The sequence below is a fragment of the Aythya marila genome, assembly GCF_965140915.1.
Source record: "Aythya marila genome assembly, chromosome: 11".
Lineage (NCBI taxonomy): Eukaryota > Metazoa > Chordata > Aves > Anseriformes > Anatidae > Aythya > Aythya marila.
The window spans coordinates 19,744,502-19,758,934 of NC_139052.1; the positions used below are offsets into that span (position 1 = coordinate 19,744,502).

At 42.6% G+C, this 14,433-nt stretch overlaps 3 protein-coding genes across 3 annotated transcripts in view; 1 reads left to right on the forward strand and 2 right to left on the reverse strand.

The window, feature by feature from the left end:
- Positions 1-4,787, forward strand: part of MAP2K1 (mitogen-activated protein kinase kinase 1) — a 36,642-nt gene extending 31,855 nt beyond the window's left edge. Inside the window, exons 8-11 of the mRNA XM_082769531.1 lie at positions 217-281; positions 1,917-1,978; positions 2,847-2,892; positions 3,871-4,787. Of these exons, the coding sequence (XP_082625657.1) occupies positions 217-281; positions 1,917-1,978; positions 2,847-2,892; positions 3,871-3,984 (287 nt within the window). The 3' untranslated portion in view covers positions 3,985-4,787. The remainder of the gene's footprint in view (positions 1-216; positions 282-1,916; positions 1,979-2,846; positions 2,893-3,870) is intronic.
- A 1,480-nt stretch (positions 4,788-6,267) lies between these two features.
- SNAPC5 (small nuclear RNA activating complex polypeptide 5) lies at positions 6,268-8,513 on the reverse strand. The gene is made up of 3 exons (XM_082769508.1): positions 8,401-8,513; positions 8,027-8,113; positions 6,268-7,481 (listed from the first exon to the last, which is right to left on the reverse strand). Exons 1-3 carry the CDS (start codon positions 8,488-8,490, stop codon positions 7,374-7,376), a joined length of 285 nt encoding a protein of 94 aa, XP_082625634.1. The 5' UTR covers positions 8,491-8,513; the 3' UTR covers positions 6,268-7,373.
- Positions 8,514-9,245: 732 nt separating this feature from the next.
- On the reverse strand, positions 9,246-14,398 carry RPL4 (ribosomal protein L4). The gene is made up of 10 exons (XM_082768890.1): positions 14,274-14,398; positions 12,934-13,105; positions 12,425-12,531; positions 11,850-11,988; positions 11,262-11,386; positions 10,771-10,900; positions 10,190-10,346; positions 9,909-9,992; positions 9,553-9,673; positions 9,246-9,465 (listed from the first exon to the last, which is right to left on the reverse strand). The coding sequence occupies exons 1-10, from the start codon at positions 14,274-14,276 to the stop codon at positions 9,328-9,330; spliced, it is 1,176 nt and encodes a 391-aa protein (XP_082625016.1). The 5' UTR covers positions 14,277-14,398; the 3' UTR covers positions 9,246-9,327.
- Positions 14,399-14,433: the final 35 nt, after the last annotated feature.

Below are 14,433 nucleotides of genomic sequence, written 5' to 3' on the forward strand. Positions count from 1 at the left end.
GGAAGTGAAGTTAATTTTTTGGATCAACTCAAAAATAATAGTTTCTCCTTGCATGAAAGCACTACTTTGTTGCTGTTCCACTTCTCTGTAAGTTTACTGGGTGCCCGGCAAGTCCACCATAGAAGAATTAAATCTATGACTGTTAGCTTTTTAAAGCACCCCTGCCTCTGGTGGAGAGTAACACTGTATTTTTCTGCTTCCAAAATTTCTTCTTAGCCTATGGACCAGACAGCAGGCCGCCAATGGCAATCTTTGAACTCCTTGATTACATCGTCAATGAGGTAAGCAATTACTTGCACTTGTACCAATTTAATTGTAAACTTTTAAAGTGTTCCAGAATTTGAGTGGGTGTGGGGTTAGGATTATGGTATGTCAGGTCTTGTGATCTTTTATTACTGCAGTATGACAGACGTCCTTGTCTTCTGTGTCAGTTTGAATTTAAATTATTCTTGGGGATGGTTTAGCTTGTTCTTTTACACCCTTGTTAAGTAGCTTTATGGGTTTTCCAGCCTGGATCACACAACCTGTTAGATTTAATAGCACACAGTACTATCAAGCATATACAAAACTGTTATTTATAACACCTTGAAAGAAAATACGCTGATTCATAAGACCGTCTTTCAGATATCTAAGCTACAAGGCTAGTTAAGAGAGTAGTACATCAGAATTGATGGTCTGTTTTCTGTATTTTTGCAAATGCCATGGAAATTCATTATTCACGAGTTCATTACCTGTGTCTGTCAAAAAAAAAAAAAAAAGCATGTGTTAGCTATCAGATATAACAGCTGGATAACAGTTATTCAAGGTGAATAAATTATAAAATGATGCATCTGCCACTTATCTAAAAAGCACAGTTAGTGTCTGCAAAGGCTAGCTCTTACTCGTTTCTGCTGCTGAACGATACTAATAACTGCTTCTGCTCCTTGGCTGCATGCACTGTTTTCTCACGGTACGAATTTATTTTGTACGTTACATAATGTTTAATGTGAAGGCATTAAGTCTTGGAATAGTGTTAGCTTCGGGTTACATAAGATACTATGGTGTCATGATCTTGTAGCTTCTCTGAGGAGGTCACTCTAAGCTGAGGTCGCTAAATCTGAGAATTTGACAAGATTATGTTCTGCTACCTCTGGCATAGTGCAAGGGATCTTCAGCATCAGCTGCTGTATCAAGGCCTTTACACCAGTAACCCACTGCAGGCTGCATCTCAAGTCTGCACTTACAAGGAATCAGAAGTGCAAGTGCTTGTAGGACCCATGGTTTAAGAATGAAAACTTCACGCTGACCCTAGAGCAAATGCTTGGAAAACACGACAATAATATGCAGATTTATATAGTACCTGAAAACTCATTTTGAGTTCTAAATCTGAACAAATTCATTCCCTGGGACTGAATATTCAGATCAAAAGGATTATGGAAATAATACCATGCAGGGTGTCTTCCATTCCCCAAACTAGGGATTAGTAGTAAGGAGAATAACACAATACTAATCACTGTAGACTGCTCTGAGCCTTCTTTAATCACATCTCAGAGCTGTGTTAACCCCATTGAGGTATGTGTGTTTAAAAACAATAATAAAAACACAAACACAAACTAGTCTGATTTATTATGGAAACGTGTAAAATCCAGTAGCTATCAGTAAGTAATGACCAAAATTAACCAGTAATAAACTGAGCATCTTTACTTTTGTAAATCATATGGCAGCACATGCTCTGTTCGTATGCATGGAGACGGAGGTCGGCCTGAGACTTTCTTCAGAGCTCAGCTTTGAAAGAAGGCTTGGGAAGTGCTAGGGCTGCATTGTTTGTGTTTGTACCTTTACTCAGATATTAGATGTATAACTGGGAGATCTCTGGGTAGGTTGTACAGCCTCATGTATTTCTTCTGCTTTAAACAACTCTTCTCTTTTGTTTTAAGCCACCTCCAAAATTGCCCAACGGTGTTTTTGGTTCTGAATTTCAAGATTTTGTTAACAAATGGTAAGTATTTTCTCTTAATGTGCCTAAAGCTCACTTTACAGGGACCAGCTTGACAGCATATGCATCCAAAGAGAACCCCAGAGCTAAGAGATGTTCCCCTCTGTAAGATACGATCTCTGGTTCTGTGTGCAACTCTAATTTAGTACTTTCTCAGCATTGAAGACACCACAGTACTTTTGTGGACTGATCATACAACACGCTTCTGTAAGAGGATCTGGACTTTCATGGGTAACCTTCACAGCATTCTGTAGTGAGCATTCCATATGGTGCAGAAGTCTTCTAGGCTCCAGATGCTTTTTCTCTTCCCTAATGGTTTGTTGAACTAACATTTTTATCTTACCAGTCATTCTCCCATTTGTTTACTTTTCCAACATTGTTTCAGTGATACCTGCACTGAGCCAGTATATTCAGTGCTTAGGGAGGTAGTTCATTAATGTGGGAAAAATGAGTTGTCTTTTTTTCTAAAGCTACAGATCTGAATTACTTCTTTCTCAAAGAAAGAGCCATAATACAAAGTAACATATACTTGATACTGAGCTTGAAAAAGACTTGGGTAAGAGAGAATTGAGGGATAAAGCCACTGAGAATGTTGAGTTTAAATGGGAATTTGATCTCTCCAGCTTGGTCCCAGATGCTCACTCCTGCCCCCACTGAACAATATTGGGCAACTCAGGTTTTCATACCTAAAACTATACCTATGAAACCTACAGAAGAGAATTGCTTACAGACCAAGTTCTGTTTGAGTGGCACTACATTACTTCATGCTTTTATCTAGAGTGGTATCTTCTCAGGATGAAAGCAGTATACTAACAATCTAGCTTGATCTTTATTTTAAGAGTATAACTTGTGTAACGCTTTGTTTTCCTAGTTTAATTAAAAATCCTGCTGAGAGAGCTGATTTGAAGCAGCTGATGGTAAGTGAAAGTTCTTCACTTGAACTAGGAGCACTACTTCCATGCAGGTTGGGTTCCTCAGCTGACCTGAGACCAGGATGAGCATATGGCCTAGAATGTTGTTTGTGCCTCCTGATACAAATGGCTCAAACTGTCGGAAGGGGCCACTTTTCTCATCCAGAGATCAAGGGGCTTCAGGCTTTCACACACTCCTAGAACAGGAACTGTCCAAGAGCCCCATACTGGTGGGTTTTTCAATCTGACATTTGATAATTAGAAGTATATGACTTCATACTGTTAAATTGATTAGCAGAAGAATTCTCTTTTACTTTGGTTTGTACTTTGGTTTATTAACCAATCATAAAGTATGCAAGATGACAAAAGAAACAAATTCCAGTTATCTTATGAACCAGTTAAATGAAATTTTATCAACATCTGAGAAACAAAATTTGCCTGTCTCTCATCAGCTTTTTCTTACAAAATCTGTAGAACTACTGGCCACAAACAAATCTTGCATTTTTTTTTATATGAAATGACTTTATGTAATGGCCTTAAGTTTAATGATAGGACTGAAGTTCTACTGCATAAAAATCAAGTTTTCTGTGCCTTGATACTGCTGTGTGGTATGAGTGCAAAATGTAATCAAAGCCTGTTACAAAAAGCCCTTGTGTATGAAAGCACAGGCAGACATTTTCCAGAGTGTTATCAAGTGGCTGAGTCACATCCTTATCATATACTGTGGTGTAATTATTCTGCAATAGGCACTCTGTAGGCAGTATTTCTCTGGAATACTTTGCAATGTGAACATTTCATGTGCTGGTTATCTCATTAATCCTATAGAAAAGTTTTACTGGTCACTTCAAGATAGCTATAAGATCTGGCAAACCACACAAACACAGGAAGGAAACTAGACTTTTTATACCTCGTATTATTCAAAATTATTCTTTACCTGATCATGTTACCTTGAGCGTTTGAGTAATTTTGTTTTCCTCTGCTAAGATTCATGCTTTCATTAAGAGATCTGAAGCAGAGGAGGTGGATTTTGCAGGATGGCTTTGTTCAACCATAGGCCTTAACCAACCAAGTACACCCACGCATGCTGCTGGAGTCTGAATATGGAAGAGCAAATACTGTACTGTACGTCTGTTAACAGCGCTACTTTGGTCCTATTTCCTAAGCTTGTACCTGTTCAAACATGTATTTCACCTCTTAAGGAAGAATGTCTTTATAGCATGTGCCAAATGGTTTTAAATTTTGTCATAAACTAATTGGTATTGTATTGGATTACATTTGTTTGCTGACCAAAACGTAAGATGTTTAAGTTACAGTGCTTGCTGATTTTAAGTGATTATGGATATTCTTTCTTAATGAAATATCACTGGGGGCATTTACCCCTAGCTTGTTTGAACTTTATCAAGATTCTTCGTAAATCATTGGTACTTCAATCATGCTTACCTAATCTCCCACGCAAAAAGGGTTAGGGATGCTCCAAAACTGTATCTGTTGAGCATGCTTTTGCTGCTGCCAAACTGTATCTTGAAAGTTAGGCCTAATGGTTCCAATTTTGCTGTTGTTTAGAGATCTCTCTTTCCAGGTAAAGAAGGCAAGAGCTCTGTATCTCTTGGAATGTACAGGGCAATATTCTAATTGTAGACTTGTTCATATTTCTATATTTATTTTTAAAATGTATCATCATACTTGGATTTAGTGATGTATGTCTTTCTAATTGATTTTTAAAAGTTAGCTCTTGGAAGTGTCCTACAGAATCATGACAAAGATCCAGGCAGTTTGCTTTCTTTTAACCTAAAGATTCATGACAGCTGTGTTTGGTGTCTAAAGTGTATGAAGATCCTCTATTGTTTTATTCTTTCAGATGTTTAGCAATGAGTTCTCTTAATAAATATATTATCAAATAAGTTCTTGAAGTTTTTATTTGAACTCAAGAAGAAAAACTTAACCAAGACCTTAATCCTAAATTGTGACTGTGTTTTATGTTGTGCCTCTTTTTTTCACAACTGTGTAGTATCCTTGGTCTGAGAAGTATAAACTTGTGTATATAAAATGAGAATTTCTAACATAGCTGTGAAATTAGAGGGCTAGGGCCAGCTGTCACTTGAGCCTGTTACTTTCCTGCATACTGGATTTGTGTGGCAATGCTATGCAAAGCTTAGCTGCATGAAAGGACATATCAGACAAGGAGAGGGCATTCCAGACAAGGAGAATTCGGAAGTTCCTTTCCACATGGAATCCAAATCATTCTAGATACGAACTTCCATGAATAGTTAGTTGTCAATCTGTGAAGAGCTGGAGATCATTCAATGACAGTTCCAGGGCTTCCTTCGACTTGAATGTGAGTGGTGGTAGTATTGACAGGGCTGTGCGGTTTAGTTTAAGAATATATAAAAATTAAAAAAGATAGTACTTTTTTTTTATCATTTGTTAAAAGAAATATGCAGCCTGTGAATAGCAAGTATTTAGAGAAGAAAGCTGATTTTACTTGTTTGCTCCACGTACGACAATAACGTGAGTGCTGTAAGCACAGTCAGATGTACTAGGACAGGACAACAGCGGTAGTACTTTATTGCAACATGCAAACTAGTTTGTCTATTTTAATCCAACATCCAATCCAAAAGGCATTGGCTCACAAAAGGTAGAGGGAAGAAAGGAGATAAAAGTATAGCCCTGAAAACTACTTTGTAACATGCTGAAGAGTAAAACAATTTTTTCAAAGGTCAAAATGAACTTCTGGTAATGAAACCCTGGAACAACCCTTCCAGAACTGGCTTTGGAGAAGCAAAGCCTGAGGCAGGTGCACCTGTTTTAGGATGGAGGCAAGGAACCACGTGCAGTGCCCAATGCAGGTCGAACACGAATGCAAAGGAGGGAGAGGATGTCTACTGAGCCCCTTACAAAGCAGCTCTTTGCATGATACTTCCAAAGAATTGTCACTCCAAGCCACAACATCTGCTTAGGCTTTTTTTCTCCCTGTACACCTTGGGATGGCTTTGCCAAGTGTTTGCGCTGGTGTTCTAAGCTCTCATTAGGACATCCAGGCTTCTCAAACAATTAGTCCTGAGTACAGGATGAAGCTACATTTACATTCTAAGGATCAGTTCCTATAGCTACAAGTCAAGTAAGAGCCAAATAATCGCTCTTCAAACAGTGGCAGAAAGTTATTGGCAGCTGAATCAAGTGTTCTGACCACACCCAGGATCCTGGACACTTTTCCAAGTACTTTTCCCACTCTTAAAAGCAAACTTGAGAGGATTATTTTTCTGAGCTACTAATACCAAATACCAAAGACAGCAGTAGCACCTTTAGCTACTAGCCATGCAATGAACAGGCCTGGATTGTTGTAACTGACTAGTTTCTCAGTAAGACAGTTTGACAAAGTATCTGAATTAGAATATTACTTTTATTTGTTTTTAATCAGTTTAACAGAGTTTGAGTTTGTGTGTGTCAAAACGAGTCTTCAAGAATTGATAAAATAACTGTACCACATGGTGTCTGCATTCCACAAGGAGAAAGAACATACTGTTACTGGTAGGAGCAGCACTAGCTTGTTACTGTACAAAAGAAACTGTGGAGGAGACTTCATATCCCTTTCCATAAGCTCCTCCTATTCTTCGAAGATAACTTGAAAATGGAAAGTGGCCTTACACTGATCTCTGAAGTTACCATGAGGGAAAAAGAAAATAAAACTAATTTTAAAGTATCAGTTTTTTATTACAAGTAACGTGGACTAATTATTACCATACAGTTTGTGTCACAATAGAAGGCCAATTAGCTGCTACGCTGAAAGAGCAAGAAGTAGAAAATACTTCACTGTTTCAGTCAGACTGACAGTACTTAAGAACAGCACCAGTAGGGACAAAGAGAGGCTCTCTTGCTACTGCACTTAAAATGAGGTCAACAGTGCAATATCTGCTTCTCCCAGTGTAAGAACACCTACATCTATCAGTCACATTTATAGGAAGTGTACATCTGGTGGTCTGTGTAACTGAGAACATACATAGCAGCTGAATGCCTGGAGACTATCCTGGACACATCTGTGCTCACTGCGTATCTTAAAATTCCCAGTTAAAGCAGATGAGGTTATAACATAATCATTGGTTTAGCAACCAGCATCCGTGGCCTGGTTTTATATTTCAGCAACTGGAAATAAGAACAGACAAATTATTGCTTTTACTGTGTTAAATTAGTCTGACTGGATTAATGACTTTTCCCATCCATGTATAAAGATGTAATAAGCTACACATTAGGTTTTAAACACAAAATGAATTATGCTACATATCCGTGCAGCAAATTTTCATTCTTTTAACATCTAATTCAAAATCTGCCAAGCTTCTGATATTCGTCTTCAAGGGTAAGCCTCCCCAGACTCCCCAAGTCTTGCATGTCATATGCATCATAACCATACATGAAAATCTGCTGGCAAATTTTATATGAACGAAGAAGAAATTCCTGAGTCTGTATTAAAAGCCATCTTTGATTTTTTTCTCTCAAGAATCTGATTCCTCCTCTTCCTCTTCTTCCTCTTCATGATCTTGAAGACTCAGCTGTAATTCAGTTTGATTGATAGCAGCCTCGTTGTCCATCTGCCCAAGAGTCTGTTACAATAAAAGAGTTTAATTTACCAGTTATCAAAACAAGCAGCAATACCGAATGCTTCTCACACCACTACTAAAAGAGAATGGTTACAGTGTCTGTTAGAGATCTTGGTACTAGAACTGTTGGCTGCAAAAGCCCATCAAAGCAAAGCACATCAGTTCTCCACAGAAGAGTTTCAACCCATTAAACCCACACTTCAGGTAAAGGTTCAGATGATACCTGTACCTCCATCCCCTACGATCAGATGGCTAAAACAGTGTCACAGTTAAGAGTAGCCACAATGCTCAATAAGCCTTGTGTACTTGCATACTGTGAAGCGAAGGTATGCCCAACCCTTCTGCCAACAACCTGCTGCTTTCAGGGGTGGGAAAACCCCTTTGGGTTTACCTTGAAAGGTAACAAACGGGGCGGATTTTACAGCTGGGCTGTTCCAACCAACAGCAAGCATAAAGAAGCTCAACCTCCCGTGCACACAACCGAGCAGGGTGCCCGCTCAGAGGGCCCAGCTTGCTGCTCCCACCGCAGGGCCGAGCGCTGCCCTCACCTCCTGGCTCTCCGCAGCGGCTGCCGCCGGGACGGCCGCGTCCTCCTCCCGGGACCTGATCATGGACTGCAGCGCCAGCTCCTCCACCTGCGGGCAGGGGACAGACAAACCCTTATTGCTGCGACTCTGCCACACCGCAACGAGGTCCGCCTGAGGCACTGGCAGCAGCCACAGCCGCGAAGCCGCGCTTCTGCCCTCACTGCACGAGGGACCGACGTGCCCTGAGGCAGCCCCCGGGCCACGAGCAACCCCCTCCCGTTCCGAGGAGGAGGAGGAGGAGGCCCCGGCACCGGGCCCGCTGCCACCCACCCGCCCAGCGCCGCGTTCCGGCCGCCCCGCTCCGCCTCGCTCCGCGCCGCCCGCCGCCCGCCGACCTTGAGGCGGGTGAGCTGGTCGTGCAGCGCCGCCTTCACCCTCAGCAGCGTCTCCTCCTCCTTGCGCAGCTCCTGCAGGCGGCTCAGCATCCTGCCCGCCCGCACCGCCCAGCACCGCCGCCCCGATCCCCTCCCGGCTCCTCCCGGCCCGGCCCCGGCAGCGCCCCCGTGAGCGCGGGCGGAGCCGCCTCAGCCGAGGCCTGGCGTGACGTCACGGCCCGCCGCCATTTGCAGCCAGGCTGCCCCCGCCCGGCCGCGGCCCCAAGCGCAGGCAGAGCCGCCCCCGTTAATTAAACGTGTTAATTAAACGTGCGTTTTAACTCGTCACGCACGGGAAGGGGAAAAAATAATGTAATTCGGTGCAGCTGTGTTGCCTGAAATGGGCTCGTTACAGCAGTTTTACTGAGGGATAAGGGAGTTCCCCCCAGCTCCAGCCCCCTGCTGCTGACAGGAATTTGCCTCAGCTCTCCCCCCGCCCCTGCTGGCTGCTCGTTTCTCTTCCAAAAGCTGCTCCAAGTGGGCTAAGTCAGGTAAGCGTTTCCTATCCCTGAATTAAGATACTTAAAAAGAATGCAAATCCTTGCTTTTAAGTAACACTCCTCTCAAACCCATCAAGCACACGTTTTAAGACGTAAAAACAACAGCCTAAGATGTTTAAGTTAAGCCTTTGTTGCAGAAGACTCTTTCCCAGGCTACTGCCTTCAACTTGGACAATAAGACAATTCTTTCACACATCCCCTCCTCATGTGCTTCTAAAGCCACATTAACCTGGTATTTTTATTTTCCTGATTGTTGAACTGCATTCTGCCCCCACCAAAATAAACTGTCAGAAAAACATGGAAGCATTTCACTGTTCCAATAGAATTTATTAGATGGAAATCCACAATACAGCTCTCTGAACTTAGGTGGATGAGAACTGCACAGGGTTTACGCTTCAGCCTGGGCCTTTGCTGCCTCCTTTGCCGGAGCTTTTCCTGCAGCCTTGCCTTTGGTCTGGGCCTTAACTGAGACCTGGGCCTTAGCTGTGACCTTGGCCTTGGCTTTCTTCTCCTGCTTGAGTTTGTGCTACAAAAAAAAGAAAAGGATCATTAGCAAATACAAAAGGGGTTGTAATGCTCCAAGACTGTATTACTGGCTTCCATTCGTACTCACATTTTGAGCATGGCGCAGGATGGTGTTGCGTCGCATGGTTTTGGCGTATGGGTTCAGCTTGATCATCACTCTCAGATTCTTCAGTGGGTTCTTCTTCAGGACTCTGCGGTGAATCTTTTTCCTGAAAGGGACAGACATGCATCATGACCACATTTCAGTTCAAGTTCCGTAAAACTCTCCCTGAAGTCTGATTTGGGAGAAATGTAATTCCTAATATTTACACCCAGTAACTAAAGAAACCTCAGCATTCTCTCACATCTCAAGGGACAGAGATTTCTGATCTCAATACAAAGTCTTACACTTGGCAATTACTAAAAAGAGACTACACTTGGAAGTCATTAGTTAAAAATTATTACTTTGGAGGACGCAGTGCCTTCTGGATTTCCTGGCTTTTCAGGATTCTTCCCAGGTCCGTATTGGTCATCTTATGCATTGGCAGGCTGTGAAGCAAACGTTCAGAGTTTAGGTTGGTACGAAAAAAACAAAACTAATTCAATTAAAAGAGATATTTAGTAAAATTACTGACTTGTGTTTGTTTTCCATATCTAACCTGAAGAATCTGTGACACCAACAGGTTATTCTGCTACGTTTTTTTTTCTTACCTCATGTAGCTGTGTCAGAGATCAGCTGTACTTACTTATAGTCGCTCTTCAGAGTAGCAGGTTTGCGCCAGGTGCCGTACAAATCGTCCAACTTGCGGAAGGCACTTTCAGTCCAAATGCAGAAACGCCCAACGTGGCCACCAGGAGCAAGTCTCAGCAGATTCAGCTTGTTCACATCCAGAAGAGTAATTCCTATAGAAAAACAGACACACTTTTCTGATTTGTAATGAAAATTAAAGAACACAGAACTAAGAAAGAAACAGAAACTGATAATGGACTTACTAAACTTCTACATTACTAAGTTATATATGCATATACATGAAAAACTATTAAATTAAGAAAAAAAAAAAAAAACAAAAACACAGCCTTTTCCAGGAACAAACTTAAGAACTTCAGTTTTACTGTTCCAAGTAAAGTTTATGGATGGTGACAGCCATAAAATTTGTTGTAAACATTTGTTAGCATCACCAAATCAAATTCCCAGAAATGAAGTTAACTGCTCTAAGTCAGAACTTCCACAAAATCATGTGTTTCAGAAACACGGACCAATGAAGTGGAATCTCATCATTTAAGGCAGTCTCCCAAGAAGAGCAAGCATGTTTCAAGTTAAAGTTACCTGGGATATTCCGGAAAGCTTTAATGATCCCATTGTCCTCGTTGTAAATGATGCAGGGTCCGCGACGCTGGATGCGACGGCGATTCCTCATTTTACCCTTTCCAGCCCGCATACGCTGAGAGGCATAAACCTAGACAAAAAAATCAAATTTGTGAATATTCAAAAACAGCCACATTACAATAGTAAGACACAAATCTATTTTAGTCAGAACTTCACAATCATCACTGATTATCTGAAACACGGACCAGTGAGAAGTTCATCATTCCCAAGAATCAAAAAAGACCGAGCTATCAATGTTACGCAGCACTGAAATGAAATGAGCTCAGAGTAACGCAGCACAGGAAGAAGCTGCCATTAAAAAAAAAAAAAAAAAAAAAAGTTTAAGCAGTCAGTTTTGTTTCCAATGGATTTTTTGTGGCATCAAACCAAACAGAACTTTGGGTAGCAGATTATAGGAACGTGTTCTTAAGAACATACCTGTAGCAACTCACCTTTTTGATGTCATTCCAAGCTTTAAGCTTCTTCAGAAGAAGAACAGCTTCCTTTGTCTTCTTGTAACTCTCAACTTTGTCCTCAACGACCAGAGGAAGTTCTGGTATCTCCTCAATGCAGTGGCCTAATGAGGATTGTACAAGGATTATTCAGAAGTGACACAACATGAAATTCAGTCTCTACTATGCAGGCAGAGTAACAACAGTAGAGAGGTTTCAGTGAAGTCTTACAGGCCTGCCTCAAACAATACCCAAGTAAATTTTAAGCATAATCTCTGGCTTCTATCAACAGAAATCAAACTGAGCTGCCATGTGATTCAAAATTCAGTCTCATTTTCCGTAACTGTGAGGACAAGATTCATGCCAGTAATGCACACTGGAGCACCTCAGTTACCAACTAACTTCCAACATTGCGAAGCTGTGTGTGACCTCCCCTAGTTGTACATAACAAAATCTGCCTCCTCAGCTCAGCTCTCTAAAGGAGCTTTTATTTACCCACAAGAACCATTTCAAGTCATCACACAGTTACTGATAATGCTCAGACAATGCCAAACTGCAGGAAAACGTTTCCAGAAGCAGAGTTCTCACCTTTAGACATGACCAGTGCTGGAAGAGCAGACGCTGCCAGCGCGGAGCAGATGGCGTAACGCTTCTGAGTTATGTTCACTCTGCGGTGCCAGCGTCGCCAAGTCTTGGTTGGGGCAAACATGCGGCCTCCACGACACATCTATGCATCTACAGTTAAGAACAACCTTTTTCAAGTTACTTTTTCCAGCGTGTCCCTCTTTAATACTTGCTCAGCATCAACTGTTCGTCAATCATCTGTACCAGTACACTGACAGCAGGCAACTGTCACTGAGCACAGAGTAAGACGCAAATTACGACATCACGGCAAGACAGTGTGCATCACAAAATTCGTCCACCAATTTTGTAGGGGGAAAAAAAAAAGAATAAATGCTTCTGTTCATTAAAGTAAGTCTGAATTTGCACACAGGTGCTTCTAGTCACATCCAAGTTTTCTCAGACTCAGGTCCAGATCACTGTGGGCAGCCACTACCCCAAGACATGGAAAAATTCCATTTCACCTTTAGTTACTTTACAATTACTTCTCCTGGATGAGTTTAGATTTAAACTCGACGCAAGCAGCAGCTGTGAAAGGATACGTTCCCAAAAGCACCTTGGCCAGAGCGGTGAGTTCCGCCACCTCGTACTCGAGGAATACGAGCGACGGCTCTCCCAGTGCCCCATGACTCGGCACTGGTCTGATGACCTGCAGCAGAAAGATTTTAATTCAGAGAGTGACAACACTGCCGTTTCACCTAAGTCACCGGTACACTGAGTTCGATACCAATAATCAGAACTTCCACTGTTATCATATGGTTCAGAAACACGGACCACTGAAGTGGAATCTCATCATTTCAGCAAAACAAACCCTGATCGGGTAAAATCACTCTTATCACATTAAGGATTTGCTTTTCCTAATAGTTAACATTTCATGTAATTTAAAGTCGGATCATTAAGAATCAGAGTATTTTCCTTGTTTTCTCTTCAAAATCCTACTGATTGTTGCTTCTCTTATTTCAATTCTAGATTTGTTTCAATTTTAACCCACCTATATTAAAAATCAACAGCCACCCCAAGTTATTCCACCCATTCTGCAGACAAACCATACCTGCAAGTTCACTGACAGCATAGGGCTGCCTGTTGTTCTTGCGCAAATTGGTGTGAACGAAGTTCACGACATCAGGGCGAATGGGAGCCCTAAACACGGCAGGCAGGGTGACATTTTTCCCTGATGCTTCTCCCTTCTCGGAGTAGACAGATATTAACGGTCGAGCGCAAGCCTGAAAAAGAAAAAAGGAAAAACTCTTGAGCACAAGTCAAGTCCATCGCTAGCATTTGAAATGATCAAATATTGCTCAGAATGAAAGGTGTCTTCAGTTCGACAGTGCCAGCATGCTGACAGCAGGCAACTGTCACTGAACACTGGATAAGACGCAAATTACATCATCACAGCAATAGTCTTCACTTAAAATACTGCTCCCCAACATTTCCCAATTTCTAAACACCGTATCTGAGGTTTGAATTCAGGAGATGTCAACATCATTTGAGTAAGGTTAATCTAGAACCCAATCTCTAGGCCTTCTAAACAACTTTCCATCTGCTATTAAAAAAACCTATATGAAACCCACCTCTGTTTATCAGTTTCTCAAAGATCTGAGATTCAGATTATGTACAGCAGCTGAAATGCTGTAAATAACTTCTCTAATACAATATAGAGACTCACAAGGTGTACAAACAAGTTCACTTAAAATCAGTGATTTCTTTTTTAATGATCCCCGAACAGTCCCGTGCCTCAAAATTTGAGGGATGAAAAACTGAGTGGCCAGCAGCACCAGCTTCCTTCCAAAAGGTCTTGGAGATGAGCAATGATACCTTGCAGGTCTGAACAGCAATCTTTACCAAAGAATCTCTGAGCATTAAAACGTGTTTGTCACAAACAGCTCATGGCAGCGGCACAGGCAAGGTACCTTCCTTCCCTTCCTCATATATAATTTATTTCACAGATGCTAAAAACACCCCAAAACTCCAAGCCAGTTGCACGGGGGGCACCGCGCTGCGTTCCTAATGGTGGTTACTGGCAAGGCCCCGACTCTTGGAGCTGGCACAGGGGCCGCACACCACAAACTTCATTAGGGTGAAGGAAAAGGGAAATGGTTCAGGACCTGAATCGCATCAGCAATACGTGCATATATAAATGTGTGTGTGCATATAAATATATATATATATATTTATATATGTATAGGCAGCTCCCAGGCCCCGCTCCGAGCGCTGACGCCTCCAAAATGGCGGCCGCGCCCCCCCCCTCCCTCCACGCCTGCAGCCCTCGCGCTGCCCGCGGCCCGGCTCTGCCTTCAGCCCCCGTCCCGCCAGCCTCGGCCCGGTCCCGCCGCCCGCCCCAGGCCGCCTCCATCCCCGCCGCCGGCCCGGTCCCGCCGCGCCCCCCCTCACCATGAGGGCAGCGGCGGAGCCCCTCGTGCTGCCGCCTGTCGCCGCCGCGGCACAACCGGAAAAGGAAGGACGCGGCGCCGCTGCCTCGCTACCAGCCGTGTCCTTCCTCGCCCTGCCACCGCCCCCGGCGGCACCGCCCCGACCCCGGCTGCAGCCTCAG